The sequence below is a fragment of the Panthera tigris genome, chromosome B4 (assembly GCF_018350195.1).
Source record: "Panthera tigris isolate Pti1 chromosome B4, P.tigris_Pti1_mat1.1, whole genome shotgun sequence".
Classification (NCBI taxonomy): Eukaryota; Metazoa; Chordata; class Mammalia; order Carnivora; family Felidae; genus Panthera; species Panthera tigris.
Window position 1 is genome coordinate 90,590,355 of NC_056666.1, and position 23,305 is coordinate 90,613,659.

Sequence of the window (23,305 nt, forward strand, 5' to 3'; positions counted from 1 at the left end):
CAGGAAAAATTTATATATATATATATATATATGTATATATATATATGTATATGTATATATATATATGTATACGTATATATATATATATATATATATATTTTAAAGTTTGTACTTTAAAAAGTGTTTTATTTTTGCAATAATGCCTTTATTAACTTCCATGATCATGTTGGGTGGTCTTTGCCCATACTGTGAAGCCATGGTCACGACAGACTGTAATTATGCCTCTCGTATTATTAACTGACACACATTTTTCAGGATGTTGGGTCTTCTGCCAAGTGTTCATCTGGCAAGGTTCCTTGCTCCATCACGGCCGGCCGGACCCACTTCACCTGGAAATTCCTTCTGATTTGGGAGTACATTTCTTTTTCTGTATTTGAGATACCATTGACATATGTTACCACTGCGTACCTTGAAAGTGTACAGTGTGTTGAATTGATACATTTATATCGTCAATATGATTTCTACTGTAGCATTAGCTAACGCCTCCATCATGGCACATGACTGTTATTTCTTTTATGAATACATTGTTTTGAAGGTATTCTACCGCCGGAAAATTATTTTCTCTCAGTGATTTTATTTTTTTTAGAGCTCTATTTATTGTTAACCAGTGAAAGAAAAGGTTAAGAAAAAAAAAAATGTACCCGTGATTCCAATATTTGAAAAAGAACCTTAATGAGCTATAATTCACATACAATTCACCCATTAAAGGGGTAAAACGGAGTGGCTTTGAGTACATTCATGGAGTTGTGCCACTGACACCACAATGGATTTTTGAACACTTGCATCATCTTCTCCAAGATGTGCCTCTTAGTACCTGTACCTCGTAGTTCTGACCCCCTCATCCCCTCCAGCTCTGGGCAACACTAATTTACTTTGTCTCCATTGATTTGCCTGTTGCAGACATTTCATACAAATGGAATCCTACAATATGTGGTTCCTTGTTACTGACTTCTTTAACTTAGCACAATGATTTCAGACTTCATGTTGTGGCGCCTCTCATATCTGTCTTTTTATTAAAGACTAACAAATATGTACCAAGAGCTAGCATTGTTCCTTTTATTGGGTGGATGTCTTGGATAGTCCATTCAAGGGGAATCACTCAGTCTAACCAGATGAAGCCTCATATCCTTGGTGTATTGATGGAAAATATGGCAGCATATATGGAGGCTGTATTTCTGGATCACACCATGTTGGTTTGAGCCAATGAGACAAAACCAGGAACCCTGGCTGAATTTTTGCGGGTGGTTCCAGTAGAGCTGCAGGTGACTTATCTTGCTTCCAGTAGTGCAGTGAGACAAAAGGCCTTTATCTCCTTTTATTACCAAATAGTATTCTGTCGTACGGATATAGCACATTGAATTTCTCGGTTCATCAGTTGATGGACATTTGCGTTGTTTCCACTTTTTGGCTATTATAGAATGCGTTGGCGTACAAGCTTTCTGTGGACATGGATTTTAATTTCTTTTTTTTTAAGTTTCTTTTTACTTATTTTGGGGGGCGGGTGGGGGAGGGGCAGAGAGAGAGGGAGAGAGAGAATCCCAAGCAGGCTCTGTGCTGTCAGCCCAGGAACCCGACTTGAGGCTTGATCTCACAAACCGTGAGATTATGACCCAAGCTGAAATCAAGCGTTGGAGGCTTAGCCGACTGAGTCACCCAGGTGCCCCTGATTTCTTTTCATTATATTTCTAGGCGTGGAATTGTTGGGTCCTATGGTAACTCTATTTAGCCATTTGAGGAACTGCCAGATTGTTTTCTAAAGCAGCTGTACCATTTTGTATTTATACTTGGGGAGGGTGTGAGAGTTCCCGTTTCTCCACGTTCTAGTACTTGCTATTATCTGACTTACTGATTATAGCCATTTTAGTAGGTGTGAAGTGCTGTTTCGGTGTGGTTTTCATTTGCATTTCCCTTACGGGGAATGATGTTAATTATCGTCTCATGTGCTTATTGGTCATTTGTATGACCTCTTCAGAGAAATGTCTATTCAGATCTTTTACCCGTTTTTTAAAATAAAGTTATTTTATTTTATTTTATTATTTTTGAGAGAGAGAGAGAGCACACATGAGGGAGGGGCAGGGAGAGAGAGGGACAGAGGAATCGAAGCAGGCTCTGTGCTCACAGCAGACAGCCAGATGCGGGGCTTGAACTCAACGAACCGTGAGACCGTGGCCTGAGCCAAAGTCAGACACTTAACCGACTAAACCACCCAGGTGCCCCTACCCATTTATAAATTGTTATTTTTCTTTTTATTGAGGTATGAGTGCTTTATATATTTGACATGCAAGTCCCTTGTTAGAACTACTGTTTGCAAAAAAAAAAAATTTCCCATGGTGTTGATGTTGTTCATTGCTGCTGTTTAGAAATACAACTGATCTTGTACCTTGCAACCTTGCTAACCTCACTTATTAGTTTTAATAGGTTTTTAGTGGATTCCTTAGTGAGGATTTTCTGTATATGAGGTTATATCATCTGCAAATAGAGACCGTTTTCTTTCTTTCCAATCTGGATGCCTTTTATTTCATTTTCTTGTCTTAATGCTCTGGCTAGAGCCTTTAATACACTGCTAGATACAAATGGTGAGAATGGACATCCTTACCTTGTTCCTGTGAATTTACAAGGCCTGCAAGACAGTCTGCAAAAATGAAAATGTTGGGACTATAAGTGTAAGTTTTAAGTAGCATAGCATGCATTAAAATTGGTACATCTTAGTATATATAATAAGTGTATTTCATGAACACATGTACTGTTCTCTGAGGGCAGATGTTATTATGATTGTTGAGTTAAAATCTGTCTTTGTCACCTAAAATAATTGTATAATTAGTCTGGGGTATTTCTGTCTACAGGCTGTTTTAGGACTTGAACTTTGTATGTTTTACATCTTGTCCTTACAATGGCAGTTATGACCTTCAGTATCACAGGTAGGGAAACTGACTCACAGTAACTAAATTTTGTACCACCAGTGAGTACCAGAGCTAGAATTGAAACCCAGATCTGATTTTAAAACTCATATTCTTCCATTCTTCCAGTGCTGCTTTTCAAGCTTATGGCAAAACCTTTCCCCTTTAGAAAATCCTAGGGGTGCCTAGGTGGCTCAGTTGGTTGAGTGTCTGACTTCGGCTCAGGTAATGATCTCACACTCCGTGAGTTTGAGCCCCACGTTGGGCTCCATGCTGACAGCTCAGAGCCTGGAGCCTGCTTCAGATTTTGTGTCTCCCTCTCTCTCTGCCCCTCCCCCATTCACACTCCATCTCTCTCTCTCTCTCTCTCTCTCTCTCTCTCTCTCTCAAAGATAAATATTAAAAAAAAGAAAATTCTACAGCATTAAGCATTGTGTAGGGGTCATCTAGAATAAAATATATTCAAAGCACCAAAAAAATGTATGTCATAATTTTGGCTTTTCAAAATCACTTTTTATTCCATTTGGTAGAGGGTTTTTTTTTTCCATACAAATATTTGCAACAATTTTGAATTCCCCAAAACCATACATAGACGATAAATACCATGCTATTAAAGTATTAAATTTGTACAAAAATACTTTACAGCTTAATACTTGTTTGTTACAAATAAAAATACATATTTAAGTGACTCATGATCTTTTTTTTTTTTTTTTCTTAACATGATTCTGCTTTATACTTTCTTGCCCTGGCGGGTTGTGACATATGACTGAAATAATATATTTCTTTGCACAAAAAGAAAGGTGAACTTTTTCCTTAAACAAAGGACACAGTGTTCAAATGCTTTACCTAAGCAGTCGTTTGAATTATTGACCAAAATGAAGATGTTTGCAAAATAATCATTTCAATATGGAGATTCTACAATCCATATACAGATCTATCTTTTTTCAATATTCACCAAATAACAGTTATTAGTGTAACTATTCAAAATATCTGAACGAATGAGAACAGTTGCTGACAAACATTAAAAGCAACTGTCACAATTTATTGCTTCGAGGGATGGTAATAATTGGCAATGCATTTTGTGAAAGATGTATTTACAATTTCGAGAAGTGGCATGGCTCAGAACAAAAGATAGTCCAGTGTCATTTTAAAGTACGTGTCCTGTACACCCCTCTATAAACAGTTTTCCAAACATGTCAAGCAAGATGAGTTTGATTTGCCTATCATTAAGATAAACCTCATTGTAATAGACTCTTCATTCTCTCTTAAGTTCTTAGTCCTGAATTTTAAAAATAAGATAACTCATTCTCAGTGTTCCTAAGCACTCTAATTCATTATCAGAGATTTGCAGCTATTAAAAATGTGTCCTTAAAAAAAACAAAAACAAAAACAAAAAAACAGGTCACAAGACATATCCTGTTTGTTAGTTTGTTGCATAGGGAATAGCATACATCTTAGTTAAGATCATTCCTATATTGGGGCAAAACATTTACCACCACCTATTATGGTCTCCTACGTGCATCATCGCTGAAACGTTTTAAGAGAACTTTAATGTTACACCTGTACCCCTCCCATGGCAGCAGTCCCCGGCCACATGTCAAACTCGAGTTCCCCTAGGAGAGCCAGCTTTGTGGAAAGACTTGGTCAAGTTCTTAACATTAACGACTTCACGGTAAGAAAACTGATTTCAAAGTGAATTAAGGAAATTGTCATAGAGAACAGTTTCGAACAGACATTTCTCTTTTTAAAAAGTGATTGGAAGATGACCTTGTAAAAAATTTCCTCTGATGTTAACTGGGGGGAGGGGTAGCCTGTCTGCTTTGCTTTTTCTCTACCATTGGGCTCGGCAGGGAATTGGCTGCCATATACCATAGTGGTCACCAAGAAAGAAACCTCTTCAACTTGAAAGGGGAAGTGAACATGAGCCATGAGAGAGATTTAAAAGACCCCTGTGCTTGCGGTTAATGCCACGTGATTATCTGTGCTTTAAATGCCACAGAAATCTGAAAGGGATATTTTAGCACCATGTAGATATTGTCTTTTGTCCTGCTTTATAAAAAGCGTTGCTATAATGTGTTAGTGGGTTCTCGTATCTCCAAATTACTACCATGACTAGGCTGTTGGAAAAAAGCGCTGTTCTGTTCACTCCATTCTCCTCCTGGTAGAGTCTGTTCTATAGACTTCTGTGAGGCCAGTGGGTTTCTACTAATAACCAAGTCCAGCTTATTACCAGATTCTGCTATGAGGGGCACAACAAGGCAGCAGTCAAAGTCTCTCGTTCGGACGTGATTAACCTGAAAAATCAAGAAGAGCCACTTTGAATTATTGTCATAGTCTGAGATAATTCTCAAAACCCAGAGTAACACTTGCCATGTTAACAGGTGTCTGCTGATGCTTAAGTGAGCCCTGTACGCAGAGAGGTCTATCCTTTCTCTGACCACCCTAGAAGGTGGTCATTGGCTGACTTACTCGTTGCTATTAAATTGTAAGGCCCTTGAGAGCTTGGAACAGGGACACGTCCCAACATCCCCACGCTGAGCAGATTGCCTCGCACATGGCATGTGGTCCTAGTGCCGAACATTATCCCTATAATTTCCAGATGAGGTAGGTGAGGCACAGAGTGGTTCAGAGATTTGCCTTAGATCAGCACTTGGTAAGCGGTCCAGATAGGATGTGATCCCAGGCAGTCTGGCTGACCCCAGAGCTGTGTTCTTGGCCGTGATGTTGAACTACCTCTCAGAAGTGAGCCCATCCCCTCCTCAGCTTTTGCATGTACTCATCTTCTTTTATTTCTCCTTGTTCTTCATCGGCAAGGGTTTCTAAACCATCTACATGCCTGCTTCCACTCTTTGACTTTCCATTCTCAATCTTGTCACATCTGGAACCTGACACAGTGTACAAATGACCCCAACTGTCTAATACAGATACGGTGTTTCCGGGTCTCATCTGCTTTGGCCTTTAGCACTGGCTGTGCCTGACAGCCACACATCCCTAAAACTCTTCTTCCTTGGCTCTCTATGACACCAGTTTGTTTGGATCCATTTTAACTTGATTTCAGTTCTCGCCTACCTTTATTTCTTCCTGTCCTTTACATTCGTTTTTCTTAGGATTCTCTCCTTGATTCTGTTCTCTTTCTTACTATAAGCCCACCAGAGGTCACTTCAAACCCATGCCTTCAGTAACCTAATCTCCTAAATCTGGCTCTGACATCTCTTCGGAGCAACAAGTCCAAACTGCCAGTTGCCTCCCAGACTGCTCTACCCGGAAGTACTGAAGGCATTAAGGTCTCAGGTCAGATAGAGGTATCTGACCCACACCTACCTCGTCTCCTTCCCTGTGGTCTTCCCCTTCCCCATTCTACACCAATCCACGTATGGTATTATTCCGTTGTCTTTCTAAATTAACAAATTATGTCACTTTTCTGCTTAAGAAATTAATATGCTTGAGAGCAAAGTCCAAGAGATTTACCGTGGCGTTCAAGGCCCTTCACAGTCTGAACCCAGTCTACCTTTGTAGCCTCAACTTCCATGAAAGCAGGTACAGTGCAGCCCCAATTTATACATTAGGAAGAGCCACATAGAAGTTAAGTAACCACAGTTATTCTTTCAACAAATATTAGAGTATCTGTGGAAAATAAAAGTGTCCCATCCTGCCAGCATAAGACTAATTGTTCCATTGCTATGGTAACAACGATCGCCAGAACTGGTGTTAAAACCGTAATTGATCAACGACAACTTGCTCTGGTGAACGCGTGTCTGAAGGCCAACCGATCAGTATAGCCTCATGCTTTGAAAGTCAGCTCTTTGGTGCCAGACTCATTCCAGTTAGATACACTTTCAAGACTGATGTCAACCCTCTCTTCTTCCTACAAAATGCTATTCCTAACAAGTGTATGTCAAGTCAGGAATTTGCTTAGCTCACTGAAACTATACATGACCATGATGGTATTCCACTCGGTAAACAAGGTTTGGCTTCTTGCTTTCAGATAATTGTGTGAGATGCTGAGATATCGTGTATTGTATACCGGGATATGGGAGAGTAATGTACCAGCTCTGTTCTCAAGCTGTTTCTAAGCTGCTGGGGAATATACACAGGGAACCAATTTCAATGACTGGTAAATTTTACCAAAGGGAAAGGTTTTTATCCCATATAGGAGGGGCCCCAATCTAGTGTTGAGGCAAAGAAAGATGGGTAGGCATCGATCAGGTAAGACTTTGGAAAGTTAAATTAGAATTTCACCTGAGGTCTTACCTGTAAGAGTCGGTCATAGGGTTTTAAGCCACCAAGGTCTCCTGGCCCAGCTGGGCGAATGTTTTTGACATATACTCCTTTCTCCAGCAAGCCATCTGCTACGCTGAACCCAAAATCTTCCACATCAGAGCTCTTGTACAAGGTCACCTGCAAAGTGAGAAAATGTGAAGGGGACATTTAGCTTGGCTGGAGACTTTTGTTTTCTTTAAATATTTTTTTTAACATTTATTTTTGAGACAGAGAGAGACAGAGCATGAACAGGAGAGGGGCAGAGAGAGAGGGAGACACAGAATCTGAAACAGGCTCCAGGCTCTGAGCTGTCAGCACAGAGCCCGACGTGGGCCTCGAACTCACGGAGCATGAGATCATGACCTGAGCCGAAGTCGGGACGCTTAACCGACCAAGCCACCCAGGCACCCCTGGAGACTTTTGTTTGTGAAACTTCTCGTGCCACAATTGTTTGACAATCTGTCAAACAAATTTACTCAGTAGCATCATAGATTTGTAATACATTAGGCAGCTCCCCATCCCCCTGCTGCTTTCCCCTTCTCCAAGAACATCCTTGGAATCTGTAAAGTCCCACTCAGAACTGAAAAGGAAGGAGAAGGGAACTACTGGAGAGTCCTGGTCTTTTTGTTGTCGTCGTTGTTGTTAATCACAGTCCTCGGATGGGTCTAGGTGAGCATTTTCCCAGGGCAGGCTGACTTCTCTATTTTCCTGGAGCAGCACCCGGGTGTTGGGGGTAGCCAGTAGCAGCCTTTGCAGCTGCTGGATATCAGGACCAAGCCAAAGGCCTTTCCTTCCTGCCCACCGAGTCCGATGCTGTGCCAGGTAAGCGCTCAGTATATCATTTTCCTTTGAGCAAGCTCCATGGACGCCAATGGTATGGTAGCCCAATCAGAACGTCCATACTGAGAGCAAAAATGAGTTAAAAGACCTGAAAGTTTTCTTGTAACTGACACATTCTGGGGTCCAGCCTGAAGAGCAACCAGGCTTTGGTTTTAGCAACTCCAGGCACTGCCCCTTCTCAGCTAGGGGCCTCACTGGTTCCCTCTGCACCTGCAGCCACCTGTCGGTTAAAGCTTCCCATGATCCTCATGCCTCCCATCTGACCACCTGCAAGAGTTACTCTGAGGTTCATACATTCATCCAGTCATTCATACATTTCACCAAATGTGTACTGAGTGTCTATGATGTTCTAAACATGGTGCTGGGTGCTGGGAAACAGCGGTGAACGAGAGAGGAGGCTGCCTTCCAGAGGCAAGCACATTTATGCGTAACATTTACTGAGCATATGCTGTCCTGGACCCTGCCAGGTGACATACTGAGCACTTTGGGCTCACCTAATGTTTTAAGCTGGCCACTGATACCGCTAAGATTTGCCCGATGCCCTCCATACAAACTGATGCACTCTTCAAGCAATGATCTGGGCTTTCTGTCTTATGCTAATTATTTTTAAAAAATGTTTTCTTGTCTTTTGTTTTCATGCAAGTAATACATGAATATGTGTCTGTAAAACAGTAGAAAATTCAGAGCTGTACGGGGCAAAAAGTAAAGACGACACAGGTCTATTTTTTATACCCACTTAATTTATTTCAGAGAAATAAATTAATAAGTAAATAAATCTACTTCAGAGCAGTAGAGAATATTGAAAGAACTACAAAAAGTGGTGTTTGTGTTTTTTTACTTCACTGGGCAGAGCGCTAAAATATCAAGCTGGCTGAGTCAGTACTATTCACCAGACAGCCCTCATGGTTATTGCCATATCAGAGGTGAGGAAATTCAGTTTTATAGAGGTTAAGTAATTCTCCCAAGGTCACAAAGGTAATGAATAGCAGGACCCTGTCTGTCTGATTCCAGACACTGCATATGCCTTATTTCATAGATTCTAAGATAGGCATATATATATATATATATATATAGGCATATATATATATATATATATATATATATAACCTACCTATATATATATATATATATATATATATATATATATATATAACCTACCTATATATATATATATATATATAACCTACCTATATATATATATATATATATATATACTTATTTAACTCTCTGAAATCAGGTGAGTTTCATAATAGATGGCATCTTACCTCGATCCTATGAATTAAGATATATAAACATTCTACCCCTACCTGGCTCTTTCCTACAAGTACACTGGAAGGATTTTGTTGCAACTTTGCTTTAAGAGAGAGAGAAAAAAAAAAAGCGCTTTGAAGTGAGTTCCAGAACGGAAGCATCCACACCTCTCAGGAGCATGTTCCAAATGCAGAATCTCAGCCCCAGCGAACTGGCACCTGCAGATCCCTGGTGATTCCTGTGCACATTAGAATTGCTCCACGTGGTACTCCACACACAAGAGGGGCTATCACATGTTTGGAAAAGAATCGAGGGAACCAAAGTTTAATGGAATGATAGCCTTTGCAGGCTCATTCTATCATTGTGTGCATGTGAATGTGTGTGTGTGTGTGTGTGTGTGTGTGTGTGCGTGTGCATGCATGCACCCTACTATGTGCCAGGCACTGTTTTAAGGACTAAGGGCACAGCACTTAAACAATAAAAAGATACAGCAGTGAGCAAAACATAGCCTTCTTGAGTTTATCACCAGTGAAGATATCTGATTTAATCCTCGTAACAATCCTTAGAGATGGGTAAGGGTCTCAGGTTTTTTATTTATTTACTTATCTTTAAATTTTTTAGAGAGAGAGTGCGAGTGGCGGAGGGACTGAGAGAGAGAGAATCCCAAGCAGGCTCCACGTTCAGCATGGAGCCCGATGCAGGGCTCAATCCCATGACCCTGGGATTAAGACCTGAGCCAAAATCAAGAGTTGGATGCTCAACCGACTGAGCCACCCAGATGCCCCAGGAGTCTTAGTTTTAAATGAGGTAGTGTATATGAAGTTTTAAAATCTGAAATGACTTGACTCCCAAGGAAGGATCACTTTCATGGCACTCAGTTAGTTGTACAGGTATAAAAGTAGAAAGACTTACTGCACTATGGAAGGTGTGTGTGTGTGTGTGTGTGTGTGTGTGTGTGTGTGTGACTACATGCGTGTGCGTAGCTTAGTAAAATCCAGCCCCCATCTGACGTGCACCCTGATGATGCACAGGGAGAAGTAGGTCTCTACACGAGTGAGAAAGTTCCCTCCAGACCAAAGCTCATTAGGAGGTGAGGAGAAGTCTTTGTTGGTGACCAGGGCTCAGGTGGCCTTGGAGAGAATATGGAAGATTCACCCTCCCCCACACCCATCAAGCTCACCGAGTGGGGGAAAGAATCTGTTTTTTGTTCACTGATATATCCCAAACCCCTAATACGGTGTCTGCCACATAGTAGGGTTAGTGTTTTGTCAAATAAATGAAAGGACTGGTTCTGACATACTGAAGGGTTGACTATGGAAGCCAGTCAAAACTGGCCAAGAGGTGCTGTGCGCATGAACTAAGAGGCATTTAATCCAAGCCGTGCTCCCGGCTCCCTCTCCCGCCCCAGGGCTCTGCTGGGAATTCTCAAAGCTGCAGCTGCAGGGTGGCTGGGTGGCTAGATGGCTGGGGCCAGGGCAGGATGAAGCTCAATGGCGACACTGTGTGGACGTGAGAGGTGAGACAACCTCTGACGTTGAAGCCAGGCCTGCCCTAAGGGCTAAGGAAGCCCCCCCATTCTTGGGCAGGGCAGGGAGGTAGGATGGAGCGTCCTCCAGCAGGAAATACCAGACTTCTTGCTAATAAGAGATGAAGCCTGAGCCTTGAATGAGCAGATTGAAAAGCAAACAGGATGTTACTGACTCTACCATGTCTGTGGAGAAGACCATACAGACGGGGAATTGAATTCAAGCTCAGAGAGTTAGAAACGTGTCCACAGTAAAATAGCGAGCAACACAGAGAAGTAGTTCAAACCCAAGAGGTTCTGACTGCGAAGCTGAGATCTTTTCAAGGTACACTATCTCCTTAGCTAGCGTGTGGTTGTTTAATGAATACTCATTACAAAGAAGAATTTTTAGGCCTCTCTATAATTTTTTTTTTTAATTTACAGTTTATTTATTTTGAGAAAGAGAGAGAAAGTGAACAGAGGAGGGGCAGAAAAAGAGAGGGAGAGAGAGAATCCCAAGCAGGCTCTGCAATGTCAGCGCGGAGCCAGATGTGGGGCTCGAACTCACATGAGTTCGAACTCACACGAAACCGTGAGATCATGACCTGAGCTGAAACCAAGAGCAGGGTGGTTCACCGACCGAGCCACCCAGGGCCCCTAGGCCCCTCTATAATTATGATTGGTCTCAGGCCATGTTCAGGTGAGGTCTGCCCCTTTCCTAAGGTGGGGAGGGGAGTTATTGGAGAACGGTATTAAAAAACTTTTTTAATTCCCAGTTTTATGGAGATATAATTGACATCCAGCTCTGTATAAGTTAAGGGACTTCGCGTACATATATTGCAAAATCATTACCACCATAAGTTGAGTTAGGAGAAAGCTATTTTTTAACAAAAAATTTCAGATTCAAGAGTAGAGAGGCTAGAACAATGAATCCTCATAGACTCATCACTCGGATCCTACAACCCTTCAGGGCAGGCCACACTTGCTTCATCCACCCTTCTTTTTCCTTCTTTGGGGGATTATTTTAAGGTGAATGCCAATCCTTAAGTCATTTCACTCCTACATACCTCAGGATGAATCTCGGAGGGGGTGGGGGAAGGACATGATCATTCTTTTTACATAACCTCAAGGTCATTAATTCATTCACAAACTACCCTTATTCCTTGACACACTCCAATACCTAGTCTGTGACAAAATTCCCCTCATTGTCTCAAAAGTGGTTTTTAGAGTCAGTTTGTTCAAATCAGGATCCCAACAAGGTCTACACGGGAATGTAAGGTGTCTTATGTGTCCTCTCATCTGGAACATGCCCCCTGCTGCTCCCTTACTGTGGGAACAGCACCTTTTGTCCCTCAGTGCACTCTTCTAGAGCCCATTTCCCTGTAAATGGAAGTTACCTCGGGATCCTTGATTGGAGTCAGGGTCAGCTTTGTGGGGAAGGGTGTGCTTCCTATGACGTCACGTCATTCAATGTCTACTCGTCCCACTTTCGGGGGGGGGGGCGCGTGTCCAGGTGGGGACAGCTTCATTCCTCCACTGTAAGGCTTCCCATCAACCTCTCTTCTAAATGTAAATTTTGACCGATGGTGACCACTGTCTGAATCAATTAACTTCATTAGGGGCTTCAGAGTGATGCTCTTTTTCTAATCCTATAATAGCTTCCATATTTGTTAGCTAGAATTCTTTTTCTTTCTTTCTTTTTTTTTTTTTTTTTTTTGAGAGAGAGAAAGACAGTGAGCATGAGCAGGGGAGGGGGAGAGAGGAAGGGGGAGAGAGAGAGAGAGAGAGAGGTTCTGAAGCAGGCTCTGTGCTGACAGCACATGGTCCCACGTGGGCTCGAACTCATGAGATTAGGACCTGAACCGAAAGTCAGACGCTTAGCTGACTGAGCTACTCAGGTGCTCCAGCTAGAATTCTTTTGTAAAGAAGTCTCCTTTCATCAGTTAGTGCTGTTTGGTTACCCTGAAGTGCAGCTCGTACCAGAAAGGCTGAATGAATTCTAATGCTTTCATTTTTAGTGTAGGGAATTGGTACACTAAACACTTCCAGTGGTGTCCCAAAAAGGTTTTTTTTTTTTTTTTTTTTGGGGGGGGATGACTTCTGGTAAGTAAAGTATCCCTGTGAACCTCTGGGTTTATATATAGATAAATGGATTTCAATTAATTTCATCATTACTCTTTTGGGTGCTCAAACGCTCTCATCTTTGGCTAAGGGGACTCTTTCATGTTGACTTCGATGTCCTTTTGACATGACCCATTTGTTTTGGTAACTTCTTTGTTTTCTGGCTCCAAGATATCATGACTCATCATGAATATTTCCTGTTCCCAATCTGGAATCAGCCACTCCTCCAAGGTGACTTGACTGGAGGAAACATTTTTATATTCTAGCTCCTTTCCTCCCATCCTCATGCTCCTTTATCAGAGGAAGGAAGAGGAGGAATGGGGGCAGAAGGCCAAAGACAAGGAGGAGGAGGAGGAGGAGGAGGACGTGGATGAGAATGAGGAGGAGAAAGCAGATGGCTAATAGGACTGGTGATATTCTGCCATTCTTTGGGCCCTGCTTCTTAGTAGATGATCCTCTTTATTCAAGGTCCCTGCTTCTGTGCCTCTCTTTGGCTTTGTCTGTGCCTTGTCTGTGGGATTTTGTATCCTTTTGCCCCTTTGTTTCTAGTCATGTTCCCACCATGTGACAAGTAGTGCTCCTAGGGAGGGACGTCCCCACGACTCCTAGAGGGCAGTGCATCCTAGTTCTTTCTGCTCCACTTATAGCTCGGTGTGGGTGAGGGTCCTGGAGACCCTGTGCTTCTTGCTGGATGGGTAGTGGGGCATCTGCTCTGCAGGCCCAGCCACACTCTTGAGGTGCACCCGGATGTGAGGGTTGCAAAGCCTATACATGCAATGGACATGGAGAAGCCCACTTCTGTCTTAGATCTAAGGCGTGTTTTCCAACACATGGACCAGTATTCTTGCGTTGGGGGCAGCATTTGGTGTGGCCTAGAATCACAGTGAGGTTCTTCATTGCTCAGTTGGCCTGTGATTCTTGGATGTCAGCTCCATAGCCAGAACCTGGGAGGGGCACCAAATAATGCCAACACCAGTCAGGAGTAATACATTAACCAAAATATTCGAGTTGGATGTCAACCGGAGCAGGTTAACAGATTAGCTCATTAACTTTAAGGTCAGAGTTGTTGGCCAAGAGGCTTGGTTTTTCTGAGCCTCAGACTTGATGGAAAACTCTTCAAGATAAGAGGCAAACCAATGGTTTAAAATTGAAACTAATCTGAAAAGAAAAAAGTTGAAACTAATCTGTTTCGCCAGAATGATTACCTAAGTTTAGAGGAAAAGGGATTTTAAGAGCTAACTCTATGGTTCTCATGGAGATAGCCAATAACAAAAATGAAATTATTTTAAAGTGACACAAAGGGGAAGATTCCAGGAATCAATAATTCACAAAAATGGGGAGCACAGCCGGCTGCTCTCAAAGCAGCAACAATAAATTGTGCCACGTAGCTGCCTCCCTCCTGCTGGCATGGAGACTGGTGGTGGTTACTTCTGATTTATTTCCCGTCCAAAAAGAATTCTAAGGATTCCAAGGTTTCAGTCCCCCCACCTTTTTTTTTTATTTTGCCACAGATGAATTCCTTACGCAGGCACTTTCTTACATAAGATTGCTTTTGAACGCCTAGCAATCTTGTGTAGCAGAATTATTCCCTTCCTGCTAATGAGAACACTGATCTTCAAGAAGTTGATGGACGTACCTGTCCAGTTACAATGCATAAGCTCTGGGATTCAGTACTTGAATATCTGACCTCATTTGCCGTGTTCCTTCCACTAAATCATGATTCCTAGCCCCCCCCCCCCCCCCCCCCGGACATATAATCTCCTAGCTGGTCAGGCAGCCTTTATCCATTTCCAACCGCCCAACAAGCGAAAGATGAATAATTTATCATGTCTGCTGTATTTCTTTTCATCAGAGCCCCTCCGTGGCTTTCCATGAACATCTGCCTGAACTTCTGCTCCTCGAGCTCTTCATGTTCCCCTCTGGCTCCTGGGAACGAAGTTTTCTTGTGGCGTCTCTATTCTGTGCTGACCCCCAGGATGCAGCCGGGGAACCTGGACTATGAACACCAGGCTACACTTTTCTGTCCTAAAAGGGCCAAAGAGCCTCTTGAAACATAACTCCGGGCCAGAACGTGGTTTTACAAAGCTCAGTTCAATCTTAACTATTCGTCCGCACATGCTGAGATTGTTTCTGACCCTCCCGAGAACAGAAGCTTTAACAGGAGGCAGAAGGGTTCACCACAATTCAACTTGGGCCTTGTTTTTTTATTTCTAAGCAAGTCTATTCACATGTCTGAACAATGTCCTCAAGGCAAAGATTAGAAACCTACTGTTTCTGGTTTCGGTTTTGACACATGTGGAAGTCTTTAAGCGGGCAGAGGCAATTCTCCCCACTTGGGTTTTAAGGGCCATTGTGTCTGCTATCTTGAGCAAGTCACGGCAAGTGACAGTTATCCCAGAAGCACTTCTGAAGCCCTGGCAGGCTTCCTATCATTCAGCCCCTTGCCTGATGGCCTTAAGGGCCAAATCGACACCTACTTCACAGAGATTGTACTCCTTTGCCCATAAATCACCAGGCAGTTGGGTTTATTCTTGCAGACATTACTGGCGTAGCTCTCTGCCTTTAAACCCGATAATTCAAGTAATGCTGGCTTGGAGGATAATCTTATGACTACTTGTGAGGCTGGAAGAAACAAAGGTATGGCCTCCCGACTGCATTCTTCCAGCCCAGGAGGAAGCGATTTCAGTTTATGCCACTCAGACTGGGCTTCAAGACAAACTGGGTCAGGAAAGACAGCTGCTGCCCCGTCTGGGGATCCTCCTTGGCAGGGGAGAGAAAGGGACAGTTGCTTCAAACACTGCCTCCTGCTGCTTCCTGGCAAGTGTGTGGCACCACAGGCTTGGGAAGTAGGGGCTCGACAACAAGAGATTCCGTAGCTTGGATTCTGGCTCTAAGTATGAGCACGTCAGGGCTGACTTGGCCCTTGGAGAAGGGAGTCCTAACCAAGGAGAGCATCACAGTTTTTAAGATCTGAGATGGATTTATGTGCTGCTTTCCCAGTTCATGTCAGAGCAACTTCACCTCCATCACTTCATGCCACATCAAAGGGAAAAGAGCCAGATCAGTCTCCAAATTCTCTGGGAGATCAGACCAAGCCATGGGCACCTTGGTCACCTGTTGTCATGGGCTCTGTTGTCAGGGTAGGCAGTCAGTTCGGTTCTAACAGGATGCCTGGAGGCCGGCAATGAGAAAGGCCTGCCCAGCTATCCTGTCCTGGCAGGAAGCTGGATCAAACCAGAAAGGCCTAAGATGGCGGGTGTCACGACAGGAAACCCCTGACCAAATAAGGAAGAAGAGGCTCGAAATCCTGCATCTCCTCCCCAAGTAATGAGTGTTCCACCTCCTTGTTGACAACTGTCAAGAAAAGACAGAAAACCCAAACCCCAGGGTGCACATCTCTCTCTCTGTTTCTCTCATTTGCCCAATCTCACATCTCAAGAGTATACTTCCACTTTAATAAACGTTCCTGCTTGTCCTGTGTGTGTCCACTATGTTGTGTGTCTATCCTTGAATTCTTTCCCATAAGGGGACTAAGAACCTTCAGCGACATCTTTGGGATGAACTGAGCCGAGGCCCCAGGGCACAGGGCCTCCCCGGTTCACCCAGCAACACTGCCACCAGCCTCTTCCCTTGCTGCCGCCACCACTAAGTTAGAGTCTCTGTTCCAGGGTTTTTCTCAGGACAGCCTGGTCCGCACCTGCTCCCTCTGCTCCTGCCTCTGCTTTCTGGCTCCCAGGTCTGCCCTGGCCTGGCTCTTCTCCAGCTGCTGAGCCTTCCCATTTCCCTCTGTAACCTACTGACCTCCAATCTCCTTAAGTCTCTGTGAGCCTCCTCGCTTCAAGGGCCACCGCATCTCTAGCCGGGAGGCATGCCTTCCGCTCACCCTCTGGGCTTGCGGGAATTCAGGGCCAGGCTCACTGTCATTCAGGAAGTCGGACACTACAAAGTTCCTCAGAACAAGGCGAGAGCTCTTATCTGTCTAAGGCAAAGAAAGAGACGAGCCCTGGGCAAGACCATTGTCGGCGTAATCCTTACTATAGCCAGACAAGTAAGAGGACAGAACACTGGTGAAGGAAGAGGTTCTGCGGGACCTGTCTCCAAGGACCAGGACATCAGGGGAACAGAGTGACCCTCAGAGAGCTACGCCATCCGTAACTGAACATCCTATAGATAATACAATATCTTACAACCTATAAATGAACATATTTGATCACGACAGAGAGACATAGAAACATCAGGAAGAGACGAAGGATCCTCGGCCAGTGTTAGACTTAAGGGAAGCTACTAACGTTGGAGCTATAACATAAAGCACATCGGAGCACTGAGAAGGCCTGAGGGTCATCGGAGTCTGGAGGCCTGCCAGTCTGTTGGACTTAACATTTCTATGGCTCAGAGCTCAGACTCTGCAAAGGCGGATGGTAACTTGCTGGAAAATAGTAAGATGCAGAATGGGCTCTGCCACATAGGGTTGCAAATGAAAAGATAACCTTAAAGGCTCTGCTCCCCCACTCGCCCCGCCCCATAAGTTGCAGGGCGGCTTTAATCCTAACTTGGAAATCTCATTCTAGCGTTATTGCTTCCCCCTCCCACACTGACTGAGACATACAGAAAGTGTCTTTATCCCCCTTTGAAAAAGCTTTGTCGTCCCACTCATCAATGAGTTAAAAAAAAAAAATACGTTCATTTTTGAGATGAGCCTATCATTTTTATAAAAACTATGTTTTTTATGGGGTGCCTGGGTGGCTCAGTCATTTAAGCATCTGATTCTTGGTTGTGGCTCAGGTCATGATCTCACCTTTTGTGAGTTTGAGCCCCACATCTGAGCTGACAGCGAGAAGCCTGCTTGGGATTCTCTCTTCCTCTCTCTCTGCCCCTCCCCCACTCGTGTGTGCTCTCTCTCTCTTTCTCCAAAATAAATAAACTTAAAAAAAAAAAAAAAACCCAAACGCCTGGGTGGCTCAGTTGGTTAAGCTGACTGCTGCTCAGGTCATGATCTTGTGGTTCATGAGTTCGAGCCCCATGTCGGGCTCTGTGCTGACAGCTCAGAGGCTGGAGCTTGCTTTGGATTCTGTCTCGCTCTCTCTTTGCCCCTCTCCCACTCACCTCTGTCTCTCTCTCTCTCAAAAATAAACATAAAAAAAATTTAAAAATAACCCCAAAATCCTCAAAAAAAAAGAATTACATTTTTGACATTTTGAAAAGTATCATAGAATACTTAGACAAAGCTGAGGGAATGATCCCTCCGGAGGACTGTCAGGGCTGAATGCCATTACTCATTGAAAACATACAATGCAACCTCCAACCCTTATTCTACACATCCACGTCCCTCCAACAGTGTTCTGATTATCAGCTGCCCCTGGTTTTACAGGGAGAGAATATGTCTGTCAGACTGAGATAGTGACTAGTAGTAACTAGACACTCATCCATTTGTCTTTGTAAACAGATTCTCATTCTGGTTTACATCTCCTCTTGGGGGCTCTAAGGCAGCGGCTGAATCTTCTTTTCAGGCTGGGACTCTGCGGAGATCTGATTTTCTGGGTTACTGACATTGCATGGCTAAGGCAAGACTCTGAATGATGGTGGCTTCCTCAGGGAAAACGCTATCTGTGAAGGCTCCTCTCCTGAGCAGGATCCTGCCCCCTCCTTTGCTAAATGAGAAAACTAAGGTGTAGACAAGTGACATGGCTAATGACTGTCAGACTGTGACCAAACCTCGGTCTGCCTGACAACGAAGTCTGTATTCTGTCTAACAGATCACCCCTTACCTGGAGAAACAGAAACCGCAGCTAGCAAAGAGGGGTAGACAAAAGCAAAAGGTTTGTCATTTTTAGCTTCTAGTGACTTCCATAGTAAGACAATTCTATACTAGCTATTTGGAGAAGGTCTGCACCTGCCACGAGGACTCACTTCATCTTGAGTACCAACTCCAAATATTTGGTGAAGAAAGAGGCGTGTGTCTGAATAAGATATGTTTTTGCATTTCATATTACCTCCTAGGGCTGAGCCTCTTTTCCTGACTCAGGAAGAATATTGCAAAATCAGCTGCCACTAGGCACTGAAAACGACACTCCTTACAAGGGGAAAAACAGCTTTATCATATCAAGAAAAACAAAGATCCCCTCTGAAAACATTCAGATATACAGAAAACACAAAGTGAACTTGGGCTGGGAAAAAAGTTGATGGTGGCAAAGGCCGTAAGAAATAAAGAGGTTCCCGACAGATGACTTGAATGTTCCAGGGTCATGCCACCAGCAGCCATAAATAAAAGTAGATGCTGAAAAAGTATTTTTAAAACTTTTCCGTAAGATGATAAATACAAAATAGTTGCATACAATTCAGGAATACAATTTTATTTAAAAACACAAACGACAAGGCAAAGGAAATGTCAATTATGATTAAAAAAAAAAAGTGCAGGGATGGGGCGCCTGAGTGGCTCAGTCGCTTAAGTGTCCGACTCTTGGTTTTGGCTCAGGTCACGCTCTCACAGTTCGTGAGTTTGAGCCCCACATCGGGCTCTGTGCTGTGTCAGCGGGGAGCCTGCTTGAAATCCTCTCTCCCTCTCTCTCTGCCCCACCCACTCATGCTCTCCCTCTCTGTCAAAATAAAGAAATGGACTTTCAAAAAATTTTAAAAATTTTAAAAAGTCCAGGGGCGCCTGGCTGGCTCAGTCGGTTAAGCGTCTGACTCTTGACTTTGGTCCAGGTCATGACCTCATGGTTTTGTGAGTTCAAGCCCCTGGCAGCAGGGAGCCTGTTTCCAATTCTCTGTCTCCTTTCCTCTCTGCCCCTCCCCACTTCTGCTGTCTCTGTCTCTCTCAAATAAATAGACTTAAAAAAAAAAAAAAAAAAGAGCCCAAATGTTCTGAATGTGGGGTAACTTTCTATTTTGCAGAAAAATAATCTTTTTGCTTTCAAGTATGCAAAGAAGTGAAGCTAGAATTTGTCTCAGAAATAGACAATAAGTGGACATAAAGGATATTTAAGCATCAGAAGGGAAAGGGCTATCAATGAACCGTAGCTAAGATCACAGGCTCCTTATCTGCAAAGAGAATCAATCTGTGGTAAGCTATATAGTACAAACCAGAATTCATTTTAAAGATAAAACCCAGAAGGCTAGGGCTAGGGCTGAAGATGAAGCCTCATTTCCCTTTTACCTTGCCACCCAGCTGTTGCCAATGACCTCCCTGAAACAGAGAAATCACCTCCAGTAGCAAAACCTTAAGAAGTGATTCTCAATCTTTCTGGTGCGAAAGAACCCACTGAGGAGGTTGCTAAAATGCAGCTTCTTATAGGCTGTACTCCCAGAAAGTGCTGACCGGGTAAGTCTGGGTGGGGTTTAGGAAACTGAACTTTAACAAGCATCCCATGTAATCATGGTAAAGATCATCAGAGATTTTCAGGCCAAACTTTTTCGGCCAAAATTTTTAGGCAAACTTTTGGTTGAGACTCCAATAAATTTCACAATCGGCTTAATATGAGAGTACGTTTGAAAAAAAAAAAAATAGAAAATGTTACTGTAAACCATGCAGTCAAGTTTTGGACTCATTCCTATATGAGCATGGATGTATGCACGTCCTGAATCTTGAAGTCAAATGTATTTCGGATCGTCTTGGCCAACACATTCTGAGAGGTAGTGGCCTCAGGGGACTTGAGTATTATCTCCCTGTGACCCCTCTCACTGTCCCCTACACCGTACCAAATATCAAATCATCGTGTCAGCTCTAATTTCCTCCCCCATTCACACGGCCAACAAAGGAAGTGGGGCTGCATTTCTTATGTTTGTTCTAAATGTCATGAAGGACAACTAGCTTATGGGGCTGAGGAATGAATGTAGACAGCTTGAAGGAAGACTTTGTCAAACCCGGAAGAGCTTCAGACATATCGGATGGTGTGAAATGAAAGAAAGCCATATTGACCCTGACCTGAGCTTAGGATTTTCTGGAGGTCTGAAGGAAGAGAAGGAACGGCAAGGAGGACTGGTTGGAAAATCATAGGCAAATAATGGAAAGAAGCTGAAACCCAAGAAATTGGAAGATAAGCCCACGCTGTCTTCTCTCTGTATGAAGATGACGTTAGTAACCCGCTGTCTTCTCTCTGTGTGAAGATGACGTTAGTAACCCGCCATGCAGAGTTGGAGCTGTTTTTGCTTTATGTTTTTTCTTCCCAGAAATGAGGATGGATACTTGCTCACTCATCCGTATCCTCTTGACCTAGCTCCTAGCGAACACAGTATCGGTTTGTAGGTGCTGGCTTGGACAAAACCAGAGCTGTAACCCGTCCTCAAGGACGCAGATTTCATCAAGTAGCAAACAGCCACAAGAAAGATGGCGACGGAAAATGACGCCAAGCCCGTTCAGGATGGCGTGCCATGTACCTCGTCCAGCCTCTTCGCTCTCCTCTTTGCCGCCCCTTGGGAACTCCTCTACCAGATCCATTTGGAAAAGTCCAGCAAGGGGGCTCAGGGAACTGAAAGCCAGCCCTCATTCCACTTGTCAAGCTGTGTATCCAGCTTGGGGTTATCTTCAACTTGAAGAAGGAACGTTTTTCTAATTCCACGGCCACCACCCAAAAGAGTGCCTTTTCTCATTTTTACAAAGGATTAGTACAGGCTGGCAGCCCCCCACTGGGAGGATAACTCAATCCCATCAACAAGTCACTGCGCTTTTTCATGGTGTCAGGCAATCTCGCAGCGTTCAAAGGACACCCCACGTACAACATACAAGCACAGCCACGGGCTGAGTGGCTTTTCTTCTCACGCACTTCAAGACTGGAGAACGCACTTAACAGCAAACACTGGATGGCCTAAAGAATAACCGAACTCACTTAAAAAATAAAAGCTACCCGGCCTGTGAGCATACACTGCTCCCAGATTCCCCATGGTCGGCCTGCAGCCTCCCTGGCTACCTTTTCACCTAACTACGTCTTTTTGTGTGCCTTATAATGCCCAGCACACCATCCACTTACGAGAGTCCTATTTTATTTGGGATCAATTCAGACGATGCCCTTATTGCCACCACTGAGGGGAAAAGGTCCATCCGTGTGTGATCCTGTGGCCTCCAGGTTCACACACTGCCACACAGATGTTCCAGCGATAGGCCACACACTGCCACTCATCGGGCTGGCAAGCGGATGCTGCCTTTTCAAAAAATAAGATCGATTTTCGGCATCGTCACTTGTTTCAAACCTCAGCGGTAACAACTTGCACACCTCATTCATCGTCATTATCTTTGCTAAATGCTTTCAGTGCAGGAAGGATGGGGAGACAGGTCTTTGCACGGGTGCGCTATCAATAATCTTTTGAGGAAAGTGCTTCGCTCTAGAAGGAAAAATGAGTCTATTTTATACTTGCTATTTCCCTATCCTGTAGATGGGGATAATAAATATCTGCTCAGAAGGGCTATCGTAAGGGCTAAAAATACAGAGTATCGCATATAATAGGAACTCAATACATGTTGGTATCTTTTCCCTTTGGGGCTGGAGGAGGATGGGTTATCACGTAATCTCTTCTCTGCCTGGGCAGGAGAACTTTTGAGAAGAGAAGGCAGGATTCTTAAGACACCTGAGGGAATCAGGTTAGGCTAACTTTTTCTTAGTACAGCTGAATGAGCACAGACTATATAGCTCCTGCTATTTAACCACCATAGGGGACCTTACAGCCTCCTAATGGTGTTTGTCAATTAGCATATCAGGACGTTTGACAGGCAGTGAAGACTGTGTCTACCAAACAGACGCATCAATTCAGGGTAGCTGGACACACAAGCTAACTTGTGGCATGGGGCTAACCTGGGTCGCCACCCTAAAATATCCAAAACTTCTCTGCTTTTCTGTACGTCTGCAATTCCTCTTAACGCACAAGGCTCCAAGCCAAGGCTTTGATCACTTGATCGGGGTATTTCCACTCACTCCATTTACCACGATCTTTCACATCCCTTTGCGCAAGCTTCCTTCCTTCCTTCAACCTCCACCTTCCTGCAGAATCGGCACCTACTTCTAACAAGCCTTTCCTGTCTCTTTCTGTAGTGGGTGAGGGTCCACCCTCTGCCCCCACAAGGCAGCCTGGTCTTGCCTCTCTCATTGTACTCACCTCACCATCTTCCCCCTGTTTCCCAGACTGTCTCCCCATTAGACCGTGTGCCTGCTGATGATTTGCGACACACTAGTTAAGTGAATGCATGCGCGGTACATGTATGAAATGAGTGAATGAGTGGGAAATGAATCAACCTGGGGATTGGAGCACCAAGTTCAGAACTCAACTTCTATGTGTCTTTCATCACATCCTTTGTCAGCTTCAAAGTAAATAGCTCCAAAACGTATAAAATATCTTTTATAGGGTGCTTGGGGAAATGGATGTCTTTAGTGGAAAAAAGGGAGTGTCTGGCCTGTTAACTCCTCTCAGTCCAACATTTACTTGTTTTTCTGGGTAAGACGAACAA

General features: G+C 43.8%; 1 protein-coding gene across 9 annotated transcripts in view; it reads right to left on the reverse strand.

Moving 5' to 3' along the window:
* Window positions 1-3,591: 3,591 nt before the first annotated feature.
* The window catches only part of GRIP1 (glutamate receptor interacting protein 1), a 682,693-nt gene continuing 662,979 nt past the window's right edge, over window positions 3,592-23,305 (reverse strand). For all 9 annotated transcript variants that reach the window (XM_042992703.1, XM_042992699.1, XM_042992700.1 and 6 more), the window contains 2 exons: window positions 7,149-7,295; window positions 3,592-5,191 (listed from right to left, as the gene is read on the reverse strand). In XM_042992703.1, coding sequence (XP_042848637.1) covers window positions 4,964-5,191; window positions 7,149-7,295 — 375 coding nt within the window. In that variant the 3' untranslated portion in view covers window positions 3,592-4,963. The remainder of the gene's footprint in view (window positions 5,192-7,148; window positions 7,296-23,305) is intronic.